The sequence below is a fragment of the Papaver somniferum genome, chromosome 10 (assembly GCF_003573695.1).
Source record: "Papaver somniferum cultivar HN1 chromosome 10, ASM357369v1, whole genome shotgun sequence".
Taxonomy (NCBI): domain Eukaryota; kingdom Viridiplantae; phylum Streptophyta; class Magnoliopsida; order Ranunculales; family Papaveraceae; genus Papaver; species Papaver somniferum.
Genome location: NC_039367.1, coordinates 22,117,939 through 22,131,024, shown reverse-complemented (window position 1 = coordinate 22,131,024; position 13,086 = coordinate 22,117,939). Strand labels below are relative to the sequence as shown.

At 38.1% G+C, this 13,086-nt stretch overlaps 1 protein-coding gene across 1 annotated transcript; it reads left to right on the top strand.

Moving 5' to 3' along the window:
* The first annotated feature begins 294 nt into the window (after window positions 1–294).
* On the top strand, window positions 295–3,300 carry LOC113318294 (hypersensitive-induced response protein 1-like). The gene is made up of 6 exons (XM_026566440.1): window positions 295–453; window positions 735–934; window positions 1,084–1,204; window positions 1,769–1,860; window positions 1,955–2,051; window positions 2,696–3,300. Exons 2-6 carry the CDS (start codon window positions 746–748, stop codon window positions 3,055–3,057), a joined length of 861 nt encoding a protein of 286 aa, XP_026422225.1. The 5' UTR covers window positions 295–453; window positions 735–745; the 3' UTR covers window positions 3,058–3,300.
* The last annotated feature ends 9,786 nt before the right edge of the window (window positions 3,301–13,086 follow it).

Below are 13,086 nucleotides of genomic sequence, written 5' to 3'. Positions count from 1 at the left end.
CAAAACTATTCCATATACAAACTTTTCATATACAAGTTTTGTATTTTAAGAAATTGCATTATAAAATGGAAATTGCTTGTGAACTTACCCGCCACTTCCCCGGGATTCTCTCCGAACCTGCCCGATTCTACCCCGGTGTAATAAATGTGGGTGGACAGAAAGCACGAGAATGAACGTCAGAGTACAGCTTATCGTACGTGGCCGTGGACTGGACCATATAGTTCATCGCCGCCTTAATATGATTGATCATTCCCAAAATCCGTTGCCACCAAACGAGCCCTAACTAAAGTCAAGACACTAATAACTGTCTGTTGGCGTAAAACGACCAAACTATCCTTACACGATCCTATCATAGTTGTATAAAAACATTTTCACATGAACAAATTCTGAGTTATCCTTCGCCTCAAGAAGCATTTTCATTACCGGTTCAAGTAATAGTATTAGCAGAATCTGGTATAAACCCTAATTTTTGCTCGTCGAATTTCTCGGTCGATTCTTTACAATATTTACTTCAGTACTTTTTGATAAATCTGATGAGGAATTGGATTTCTGTATTGGAGAATTATAGATTTAGTTAATGTTCTGTGATCTTTTGTATCGGTTTTGATGTTTATCTGGTCATTGAAGACTCAGATCTGTTTAATTTTAGTAATTAGTTGTTTTTGAGTTTCATTTGGATTGGGAAGTTGGAATGATACGATTTTTAGGTTTTTAATCATGGATTTTTGTTGTAGGATTGGAAAAAATGGGACAAGCACTATGCTGTGTTCAAGTGGATCAGTCAACTGTAGCTATTAAAGAAACATTTGGGAAATTTGATGAGATTTTGCAACCTGGATGTCATTTCTTGCCATGGTGTCTTGGAAGTCAGATTTCTGGTTATCTTTCATTGCGTGTTCAGCAACTTGATGTTCGTTGTGAAACTAAAACTAAGGTACTCTTCAACATCTCTTATTTATCTATTAGATTGTGTCAAATCGTATTCAATTCTAGTGTTTGTAACATATATTTGTATACTAGTTCAATTCTTTAAATGATTGCAGTTATCTTAGATTGACACATATTTGTATTTTCTATGTTCAGGACAATGTTTTTGTGACTGTTGTTGCATCCATTCAGTACCGTGCCTTGGCTGATAGTGCATCTGATGCTTTCTATAAGCTCAGCAACACCAGGGAACAGATCCAAGCGTATGTTTTTGATGGTAAGCACTTGTCCTAAAACGTACAGGTGATCCATAGAGCCTCTTGTTGTAAAATTATTGATTGATTGTTTTATGTGTTAGACTACCAGGAAGAGGAAGTATCACGAGACTGATATGTTCTGAAATCCGTTTTGTTGGGAGATGTAAACGTGTTTAAGATACAAATAGTGTAAACTGCCAACTTCTTATTAGCCATTCAAAGATCTTCTGAGAAATTTGGTTCTTGTATTCGTCAATTCACGTATAACGAGTTTCTAGTTGGCCAGGGGTTGAACTCCCAAGTTATAGGTTAGGAGTTGAATTCCCGCTGCTGAATGCTCGAAAAAAATTTGTCTAGGAAGTTCCTGTAACTCTGAAACTGTTCACCTGTTGCCATCATTTCCTAAGGTCCAGTTGCAGAAGATAAACTTGTGTTATTATTTAAGTGTGAACTTCTTGTGCTTGTTAGTCTTCGTTTTTAGATTTATCTTTAGTTGATATCGGAAAGTAGAATCTAATGTTGTTGTACATGTTTATAGACATTACAACATTTGGTCTTTGACAAGCGGACTTATTTCTGTTCAGTTATCCGGGCAAGCGTGCCGAAGTTGGAATTGGATGCAACCTTTGAGCAGAAAAATGACATTGCACGAGCTGTGGAAGAAGAGCTTGCAAAGGTATAGTTATGAATTATTGAGTTGTATTTCTTTGTCAGCGATCAAGAAATGTGTACTGTGCTTAAACTGTGTTATGTTCATTGGGGTATTACAGGCCATGTCAAATTATGGTTATGAGATAGTTCAGACTCTTATTGTGGATATTGAGCCAGATGTGCATGTGAAGAGGGCAATGAACGAGATAAATGCAGGTAAGACTTGATTTTGATTTTACGTTCCCTGTTACATTTTCTTTGTCAAATATTGGAGCATGAATGAATAACACTGGTTTTTCTCTTACATGCGCGGATAAGTGATTATAGTGATACCTATCCTTCTTATAACATATCCACTTAGGTGCGGATTAGTGATGATGGTGATAGATATCCACTGATAGTCCATTAGAATTTGATTCATTTTATTTGAAATTAAAAGATGAAAGCCCCTAATATATATTTGTTTTGGAAATTTAGGAAAGGATTTCTAGTTGATTCTGAAAATAGGCAAAAATCTTCAAACATAGAATTGTTTCTGATGTTTTAGCCTTTTAGGTGCACTGCTGTTACTTGTCTCAGTTTTTGAGATTCGAGTGCAAACTTTAAATTTTGCACTAAATATATAGGTTTATGTAAATTGTTATCAGATGAAAAATGATACTTGTTCATATTATATCTAAGGAACTTCATGATCATCTTATTAGTCACACTCTATCCTGATCAGGCTTATGAAAATGATACTTGTTCATATTTGCTAGTAACATCAGTCGGATACTTTGATGCATAACAACCTTTGTCACACTCTATCCTGATCATCTTCGTGAATTCTTCATTATAACATATTTCTAATGTTACTGCAGCTGCTAGAATGAGGTTGGCAGCAAATGAAAAGGCTGAAGCAGAGAAGATTTTACAGATCAAGCGAGCCGAAGGAGAGGCAGAATCGAAGTACTTATCTGGTTTAGGTATAGCTCGACAACGCCAGGCCATTGTGGATGGATTGAGAGACAGTGTACTTGCTTTCTCTGCGAATGTCTCTGGTACGACTCCCAAGGATGTAATGGACATGGTTCTGGTTACACAGTATTTTGACACAATGAAGGAGATTGGGGCATCATCAAAATCCTCAGCTGTTTTCATTCCACATGGACCTGGCGCCGTGAGGGATGTTGCCTCTCAGATCAGGGATGGACTCTTGCAAGGTAGCTCCAGCCTGATCTAGTGCGAATGTTCAATGTTGCACAGTATCTATAAAAAAAAAAACCTTGTTTGTCAGGTTTTGTTATTACTATGATGTGAATAATTAGTTTTCAAGGATGCACTAGTATTTGGTTCAGTTTGCTTTATTTTGTTGTCGTATTTTGATAAAAATCCGCGTGGGATTGTAAGTAATACGTAGATGGGGAGAAAAGGTCACTGTTAAAGCTTGTCGATATTTTCTGCTATTCCATACTTCTCTTGGTTATAACTCATTTTGATATTATCGGTGACCAATGACACTTGAATCAGGAAAGGAGTTTTGCCAGCCAAATTTATAACTCATTTTTAGAAATGAAGGTTTCAGTTTTTAGGGTAACTACTGTATGGTCGCTGTAGGTAGTTGTATAGGTCATAGCTAAGTTAGCCTCAGAGGTGTTTTGGACTATCCTTGGGCAGCCTTACAAAAGCTGCTGGTGGCAGGTTCCTTCAAATCCTGGACATGGCTTAGAATCGAACAAACTCGAGTTTGGTCTTGTTGGTCTTGTTATTTGTTTCTGTCCATGGTCCAAAACTTGGCTATTGTGCTAAACTACATAGATGATTATCAGTTCAGGATGATAAATAATGGTCCAAAACTTCAAATGATAAACGCGTAAGTTGAACAAAGGAAATTGTTCATTGCTAGCCTTTGTGCGCGGTTTTATATTAGGAGGCCCAATATATCCATCATGACAGGGACCGAGGAGGTAGTACGAGGGAAGGCTAGTCTATTCAATTAATGTAGTAGTACGTCGTTAGAGCTTAGCTTGTTAGGTTTCCAACTAATTTCATGTAATAATCGTTATCCAATAATCAAAAAGAAAATTATAATATAAAATACTTATTTAACAAGAACTTAATTTCGTAATATTATTCCAAAACAACTTTTTAAAAGTAAAAATGTTAACTTTTCTGTGAAGCAAAATATTTTTTTTTGGCATTTGGAATTCACTTCAACTTTTTCAGAAGTATTTCTGTTTCTAGTATCTAAACATCTTTTGGGTAACGCCTTTGCTATTTTGTCGGTCGACAAAGCTGTTTGTTCAAAATATGAAAGGTGGAATGGAACCATGACTGTCAGTCTAAGCAGCACGGACGCGCTTAAAATGGTCACGTGCTCGCGTCGGATTCACGTCCGACACCATTTTAGCTTCCCACTTGAATGGGTTGAGCTCGGGCTCAAAGGTTAACAGAAATTTTAGTGGTGTGTCATGAACCTGCCATGACTTATCAAGCTACAACTGAGCTAGGACACTGCCTTACTCTCTTTGAATATCTGTAGGTCTTATCTGAGTTGGTGAGGGGTAAAATTGGTTATTCAATGTATCTATTTATTGTAGGGTTCTCTTTCTCTGAGTAAGGCTAGATCAGTTCTTAGCCGTTAATTGTTTTATGAGCTACTACCATTTAGTCTTCTTCTCGTTTTGAGAAAAAGGCATAAAACAGTTCTGTTAATGAATGAAAATTCATAGGCTCGTCTTCTTGTAAGAGAGTAGGTTGCTGGAATTTGTTTATCATTTTCTCCTTGTCTTTGATCTTAGATCAGGACATTTGGTATCAGATTCGCTTTCCTGGGTACCTGAACGATGTCGGGAGGAGGTGATAACCCTATTACAGTAAAACAGGTTGCTGCTTTGCAGCAAACTCACTTCGAAATTTTTTCTTCTGAGTTAGATACTCTTCGTACTCAGATAGTTGATGCAGCCGCACCAAAAAATGCTTCTGATTTATTCATTGCTAACCAATTTGCATCAGTTGCAGAGACATTAGATGGTATGTGTAAGTTCATGGGTATGGATTCAGGTGTTGAATCAGGTCCTCCTTTCACTACACCATCGCTTGATCCTAACTGTTCAAACTCAAATCAATTTGGCGCTCTTCTTAATCACTTTTCTGGTCGACATCCAGGTGATTCTTTTCATTCGCCCAAAATTGAATTTCCTAGATTTGATGGTACTAATCCTCGTGCTTGGGTTCGCAAGTGTGAGCGTTATTTTCAATTGAAGAATATAGATGTTTTTAAACGAGTAGATATTGCTTCAATTCACTTTGATGGTAAGGCTGATGATTGGTTTCTTGATTATCAAGAGGGAAAGAATTTCATTGAATGAGATATTTTTGTTACTGATGTATGTTGTACATTTGAGGATATAGACCTTGATAATTATGTTAGTAGCTTCAATAAATTCTCACAAACCACTACAGTAGAGGAGTATTATGAACAATATGAACACTTGAAGGCATTTATGAAGGCTAGGAACAAAAATCTTACAAAAGAGTACTTTACTTTGAGCTTTATTAGTGGCCTGAAAGATGAAATTAGAACCTTTGTGCAGATGTTCAAACCAACTTCAGATACTGAAGCTTTCTTCCTTGCTAGGATGCAACAAGCCACAGTTGATGTTCATACTAAACGTCCTAAACCATATCCTAGGCCTTTTATCACTACTACATCTCAGTTTTCACCATCTACTCCTAGTTTGAAACCATCCATACCTGCTATCACCTCCACTCCCTAGCCATACTTCTCTAACAACAAACCATTTGTTACCCATCCTCCCACTCCTACTAAAACAACACCTCTTATCCCACCTATCCGAAAACTTAACCATGCTCAAATGAAGAATATAAGAGATCAAGTGATGTGCTACAATTGTGACGAATACTACAAGCCAGGCCACATTTGTAAGAGCCAGCAATTGTTTATGTTAGTGGCTACAAATGAGGATGACACTACCATTCCTATGGAGGAAACTGCACCTGAGGAGGTATCGGATTCTACACCCAATTTAGAAATCTCTCTTCATGCTTTAACAAGCTATGTGGTGCAGGATACTATACGTGTTCCAGGTTCGATCAACAACCACAACATATTGGTATTAGTGGATACAAGGAGTACACACAGTTTCTTGGATGCAAAGATAACTGAACAATTGAATCTTCATATTGAACCTACGGGACCAATGCTAGTGACTGTCTCCAATGGAGACACAAACACCAGCAAGGGTTTCTACCCTCAACTCATGTGGTCTATGCAGGGACATCAATTTTGTTGGGACTTGCGAGTTTTACCTCTTGGTGGTTGTGACATGGTCTTGGGGGTAGACTGGCTGAAACAACTGGGAGATGTAGTTTTCAACCTCACTCAACGGAAAATAGCCTTTATGCATCAGGCCATTCAAATTACACTCCTAGGTAACTCCTCTTCTAATTCCTCCATTAGTATGATTAGTGGTAACACTTTCAGAAACTTTATTAAATAACACACTCCGACCCTCATTGGCCAATTCTTTTCCATCTCTGCTACACCCACCACTCTCATTCCCTCTAGTGTCTGCCTTATTGGATGATTATGCTGATGTCTTTGCTAAGCCCAAATCATTACCCCTACCCAGAGCCTTTGATCATAAAATACCCTTGAAACCACATTCCGAGCCCACTTCTCAAAGACCTTACCGTTTCCCATATGTACAAAAAGATGTTGTCGAGAACCTTGTGCAGGAAATGCTTTCTGCTGGCCTGATCCAAGACTGCCACAACCCATTTCCAGCACCGATATTACTGGTAAAGAAGAAAGACGACTCTTGGCTTTATGTTGACTATCGCAAGCTCAATGATATTACAATCAAAGATAAGTTCCACATCCCTGTAATTGATGAGTTACTTGACGAGTTTCATGGTTCTATATTCTTTTCTAAGATTGACTTACGATCGGGCTATTTTCATATTAGGGTGTATGGCCCTGACATTCCTAAGACTGCCTTTGGAACACACCAGGGGGATTACGAATTTAGAGTTATGCCTTTCGGGCTTACTAATGCCCCAACTACGTTCCAGGCCCTCATGAATGATATTTTTCGGCCTTACTTACGAAAATTCATCTTAGATTTTTTTGATGACATACTCATATATAGTAAGACACTTGAAGAGAACCTCTTACACTTATCTGTGACACTGTCTCTACTTCGACAACATTCTCTCTATGCCAAGATATCGAAGTGTTGTTTTGCTCAAACATAGCTTGACTACTTGGGCCATCTGATCACTCCGGAAGGTGTTGTTGCTTACCCTGACAAAATTGCAGCCATGAAAAGTTGGCCACAACCCACCAATTTACAGCAGTTACGAGGTTTTCTTGGCCTCACCGGCTACTATAGACGATTTGTCAAGGGGTACGACACAATTAGTAAGCCCCTTACTGACATGTTGCGCAAAGATTCATTTGTATGGTCTGCAGATGTTGTTCAAGATTTTTCTCTGCTAAAAAATGCCACGATTACTGCAAAAATTTTGGCCCTGCCTGATTTTACAAAACCTTTTGTCTTAGAGACTGATGCGTGTTCAAGTGGCGTAGGTGTTGTGCTTATGCAGGAGGGCAAGCCGATCTCATTTTATAGCAAGTCCTTGGGCCCAAAAGCTTTGGCTTTGTCTACATATGAGAAGGAGCTTTTAGCCATTGTGATGGATGTTCAGAAATGGACGCAGTCTCTCATGGGATACTCCTTCATTATGAACACCGACCATCAACAACGTATCACCACTGTTATGCAGCAGAAGTGGTTATCGAAGTTGTTAGGCATGGATTATGTCATTAGGTAAAGAAGGGATTGGATAACAAGGTCGCTGACGCCTTTCCAAGGATTCTATATACTACTTCAGAGATGCAGGCCATGTCCTTAACACAACCTCAATGGGATCAAGACATTTTGGACAGTTACAAGGAAGATGTCGTTGTGCAACAACTTCTCTTGGAACTGATCATTCATCCGGACCACACACATTACTCTCTACTGAATGATATAATCAAGTATAAGTCTAGACTCTATATCGGTTATAACAATGGAGTACGAGCCTCTATTATGCATTCTGTTCACTCCTCAGTTGTCTGAGGACATTCAAGTATCTCTGACACATACAACAGAGCTAAAACTCATCTTTTTTGGCCCAACATGAAGAGAAACTTAATTCAATTTTTCGCCTCATGCGATACATGTCAGCGCAATAAGGGAGAACATGTGCATCCAGCTGGTTTACTCCAACCTCTCCCAATTCCTGAAGCTGAAACATGGAAACATGTTTGTATGGACTTCATCGAAGGCCTTCCTCTATCCAACAGGAAAAGTGTTATCATGGTGGTGGTGGGTCGCCTAACGAAGTACAACCATTTTATTCCATTAGCACATCCCTTTACGGCACTAACTGTTGCCAAAGAATTTCTGCATCACGTCTTCAAGCTACATGGTCTTCCCACCTCTATTGTATCTGGCAGGGATAAATTTTTTGTGAATCTGTTTTGGAAGGAGTTATTCAAGGCATTAGGTACTCATCTATATCTTAGTACCTCCTAACACCAACAAACGGACGGACAGACTGAGAGAACCAATACATGCTTAATATTTACGCTACATGACAAGCAACTATCCTACACAATGGACCAACTGGATAGCTCTTGCCGAATGGTGGTCTAATTCTAATTATCACCCAAGCTTGATGATGACACCTTTTAAAGCGTTATATGGCTACCCACCACCACATTTGGCCTTCCCATCGCAGGTAACAACTTCTGTTAAGTCAGTAGAAGATTATTTAAAGGACAAGGACCATATGCTGCAGTTACTTAAAGAAGACTTATCTAGAGCTCAAGACAGAATGAAACTGTTTGCTGATCAGAAACGGACTGACAAAACATTTCAAGTAGGTGATTTAGTGTTCTTGAATCTACATCCATATCGCCAGACCTCAGTTACATTGCGTAAAAACCTGAAACTCTCATCCAGGTACTTTGATCCATTTGAAATCTTGCAGAAAGTTGGACCAGTAGCCTACATGTTGAAATTACCACTTTGTTCGCGCATACACCCTGTCTTCCATGTATCACAACTTAAGCAGAAGATTGGTTCAAAATATTTGACAGCCGATTCCCTTCCACAGGTAGATACCACTGGCATGTTCATTGTTATACCTATTGCCGTGTTGGGTACCAGAATAACCTTGCGAGATAATCAACATGTTTCTCAAGTCCTCATTCAATGGTCTGGACTGTCACCGGAGGATACTTCTTGGCAAGATTGCAGTCACATACGCTCTCAGTTTCCTAAATTTATCCTTGAGGACAAGGATCTTTCAAAGGGAGGAGTATTGTCATGAACCTTCCATGACTTATCAAGCTACAACTGATCCAGGACACTGCCTTACTCTCTTTGAATATCTGTAGGTCTTATCTGAGTTTGTGAGGGGTAAAATTGGTTATTCAATGTAAATATTTACTTTAGGGTTCTCTTTCTCTGAGTAAGGCTAGATCAGTTCTTAGCCATTGATTGTTTTATGAGATATTAAACCATTATAGTCTTCTTCTCGTTTTGGGGAAAAGGCAGAGAACAATTTTGTTAATGAATTAAAATTCATAGGTTCTTCTTCTTGTAAGACAGTAGGTTGCTGGAATTTTTTTATCAGTTTCTCCTTGTCTTTGATCTTAGATCATGACATGGTGTTACAAAGTCTTTTGATATCGTCTGTGAAAGAATTGATCATGTCACAGAGATCAATCTCTCTATCTAGAGACTATTGAAGTTCATCAGTATAATGATCCTTTTTTCTCTTCAAGATTTCTGATTTCAGAGGATTGAAAATCAATAATCTCAGCATCCTTTTTTAAACTTCTGGTAAGGTCCAATTCAGATTCTGACATGGAACCATTTATGTGCTTGAGAGTTGTTCCATCAGAACCTGATAACATAAGCTTATCTCTCCTAGATTTAGAGGAATCAACCAAGGATTTATCCTTTGCGGTAAGTCTCAAACACTTGGCGTAATCAAAATCATTAGGAGACATGTTGGTACGTGAATATAGATTCCTTGAGTGATTCAAACACAGACTTATTAGGTTTTATGCATGTTTGCCAGCTCTAATACCAATTGAAAGTGCGGTGGGTACCAAAATACACCACAAACTTTTTCTTAGGCAGCCTGTATAGAGTAAACTCAAATACAATTCCGAGAGTTACAAATTAATGAATCTCAATCAGGAATTATGTGAAGAGCTTATAACTCTTTCTCTCACGATTAGTATGCGAAAGTACTGGAAGATTCCAAAGATCAGGAACCTGATTGAGCTTATAACTCAATCAGGAACCTGATTATTTTGCGAGAGTACTGGAAGATTCCAAAGATCAATATCCAAAATCGATCAAGTTGTATCCAACAATTGCGATGGACTTATCTACTTGAATTGATTTTACGTATAACCTGTGATATTTGAATTATAAAGATAAACAATATAATGTGGAAAAAGAAATAACACGGACACCATAAATTTTGTTAACGAGGAAACCGCAAGTGCAGAAAAACCCCGGGACCTTGTCCAGATTTGAACACCAAACTGTATTAAGCCGCTACAAACTCTATCCTACTATAAAAACTTCAGACTGAATGTAATTCATCGTCACATTTATTCAGTTACAGTCGCGGTCCTTATGCCTCTTGAATCTCTCAAGACTCTGCGTAATTCATTCCCTTAGATGATGTCCTTTACAACCTAAGAGTTGTTTTAAGTCAATTGAAGACTTTAAACCAATCTGCTCAAAATATGAAAGGTGGAATGGAACCATGATTGTCAGTCTGAGCAGCACGGACGCGCTTAAAATGGTCTCGTGCTCGCGTCGGATTCGCATCTGACACCATTTTAGCTTCCCACTTGAATGGGTTGAGCTCGGGCTCAAAGATTAACACAAATTTTAGTGGTGTTACAAAGTTTTTTGATATCGTCAGTGAAAGAATTGATCAAGTCACAGATATCACGCTCTCTATCTAGAGGTTGTTGAAGTTCATCAGTATACTGAGCCTTTTTTCTCTTCAAGATTTCTGATTCTAGAGGATTGAAAATCAATAATATCATCAGGTTTTTTTAAACTTCTGGTAAGGTCCAATTCAGATTCTGACATGGAACCATTTATGTGCTTGAGAGTTGTTCTATCAGAACCTGATAACATAAGCTTATCTCCCCTAGATTCAAAGGAATCAACAAAGGAGTTATCCTTTGCGGTAAGTCCCAAACACTTGGCGTAATCAAAATCATTATGAGACATGTTGGTATGTGAATACGGATTCATTGAGTGATTCAAACACAGACTTATTAAGTCTTATGCGTGTTTGCTAGCTCTAATACCAATTGAAAATGCGGGGGATACCAAAATACACCACAATCTTTTTCTTAGGCATCCTATATGGAATAAATTCAAATACAATTCCGAGAGTTACAAATTAATGAATCTCAATCAGGAATTATATAAAAAGCTTATATCTCTTTCTCTAACGATCAGTATGTGAACAGAGACAAGTCCGTGAACCTAATTATTTTGCGAGAGTACTCGGAAGATTCATAAGATCAATATCCAAGATCAATCAAGTTGTATCCAACAATTGAGATGGACTTATCTAGTTGAATTGATTTTACGTATAACCTGTGATATTTCAATTATAAATATAAACAATATAATGAGGAAAAAGAAATAACACAGACAGCATAAATTTTGTTAACGAGGAAAGCGCAAGTAAAAAAAATCCCGGGACCTTGTCTTGATTTGAACACCAAACTGTATTAAGCCTCTACAGACTATAGCCTACTATCAAAACTTTGGACTGGAATGTAATCCATTATCACTGTAATTCAGTTACAGTCGTAGTCCTTATGCCTCTTGAATCTCTCAAGACTCTGCGTAATTGATTCCCTTAGATGACGTCATTTACAACGTAAGAGTTGCTTTAAGTCAACTGAAGAATTTAAACCAATCTGCTCAAAATATGAAAGGTGGAATGGAACCATGACTGTCAGTCTGAGCAGCACATACGCGATTAAAATGGTCTCGTGCTCGCGTCGGATTCGCGTCTGACACCATTTTAGCTTCCCACTTGATGGGTTGAGCTCGGGCTCAAAGGTTAACAGTTTTAGTGGTGTTACAAAGTTTTTTGATATCATCTGTGAAAGAATTGATCATCTCACAGATATCACGCTCTCTATCAAGAGGCTGTTGAAGTTCATCAGTATACTGACCCTTTTTTCTCTTCTAGATTTCTGATTCTAGAGGCGTGAAAATCAATAATCTCAGCAGCCTTTTTTAAAATTCTGGTAAGGTCCAATTCAGATTCTGACATGGAACCATTTATGTGCTTGAGAGTTTTTCCATCAGAACCTGATAACATAAGCTTATCTCCCCTAGATTCAAAGGAATCAACCAAGGAGTTATCCTTTGCGGTAAGTCCCAAACACTTGGCGTAATCAAAATCATTAGGAGACATGTTGGTACGTGAATACAGATTCATTGAGTGATTCAAACACAGACTTATTAGATCTTATGCGTGTTTTCCAGCTCTAATACCAATTGAAAATGCGGGGGGTACCAAAATACACCCTAAACTTTTTCTTAGGCAGCCTGTATGGACTAAACTCAAGTACAATTCCGAGAGTTACAATTTAATGAATCTCAATCAGAAATTAGGTGAACAGCTTATATCTCTTTCTCCCACGATCAATATGAGAACAAAGACAAGTCCGTGAACCTGATTATTTTGCGAGAGTACTTGGAAGATTCCAAAGATCAATATCCAAAATCAATCAAGTTGTATCCAACAACTGCGATGGACTTATCTACTTGAATTGATTTTACGTATAACATGTGATATTTCAATTATAAAGATAAACAATATAACGCGGAAAAAGAAACAACACATACACCAAAATTTTGTTAACGAGGAAACCGCAAATGCTGAAAAACCCCGGGACCTTGTCCAAATTTGAACACCAAACTGTATTAAGACACTATAAACTCTAGCCTACTATCAAAACTTCGGCCTGGAATGTAATCCCTCGTCACAGTAATTCAGTTACATTCGTGCTCCTTATGCCTCTTGAATATCTCAAGACTCTGCGTAATCGATTCCCTTAGATGACGTCCTTTACAACCTAAGAGTTTCTTTAACTCAATTAAAGACTTTAAACCAATCAGCTCACCCCCTC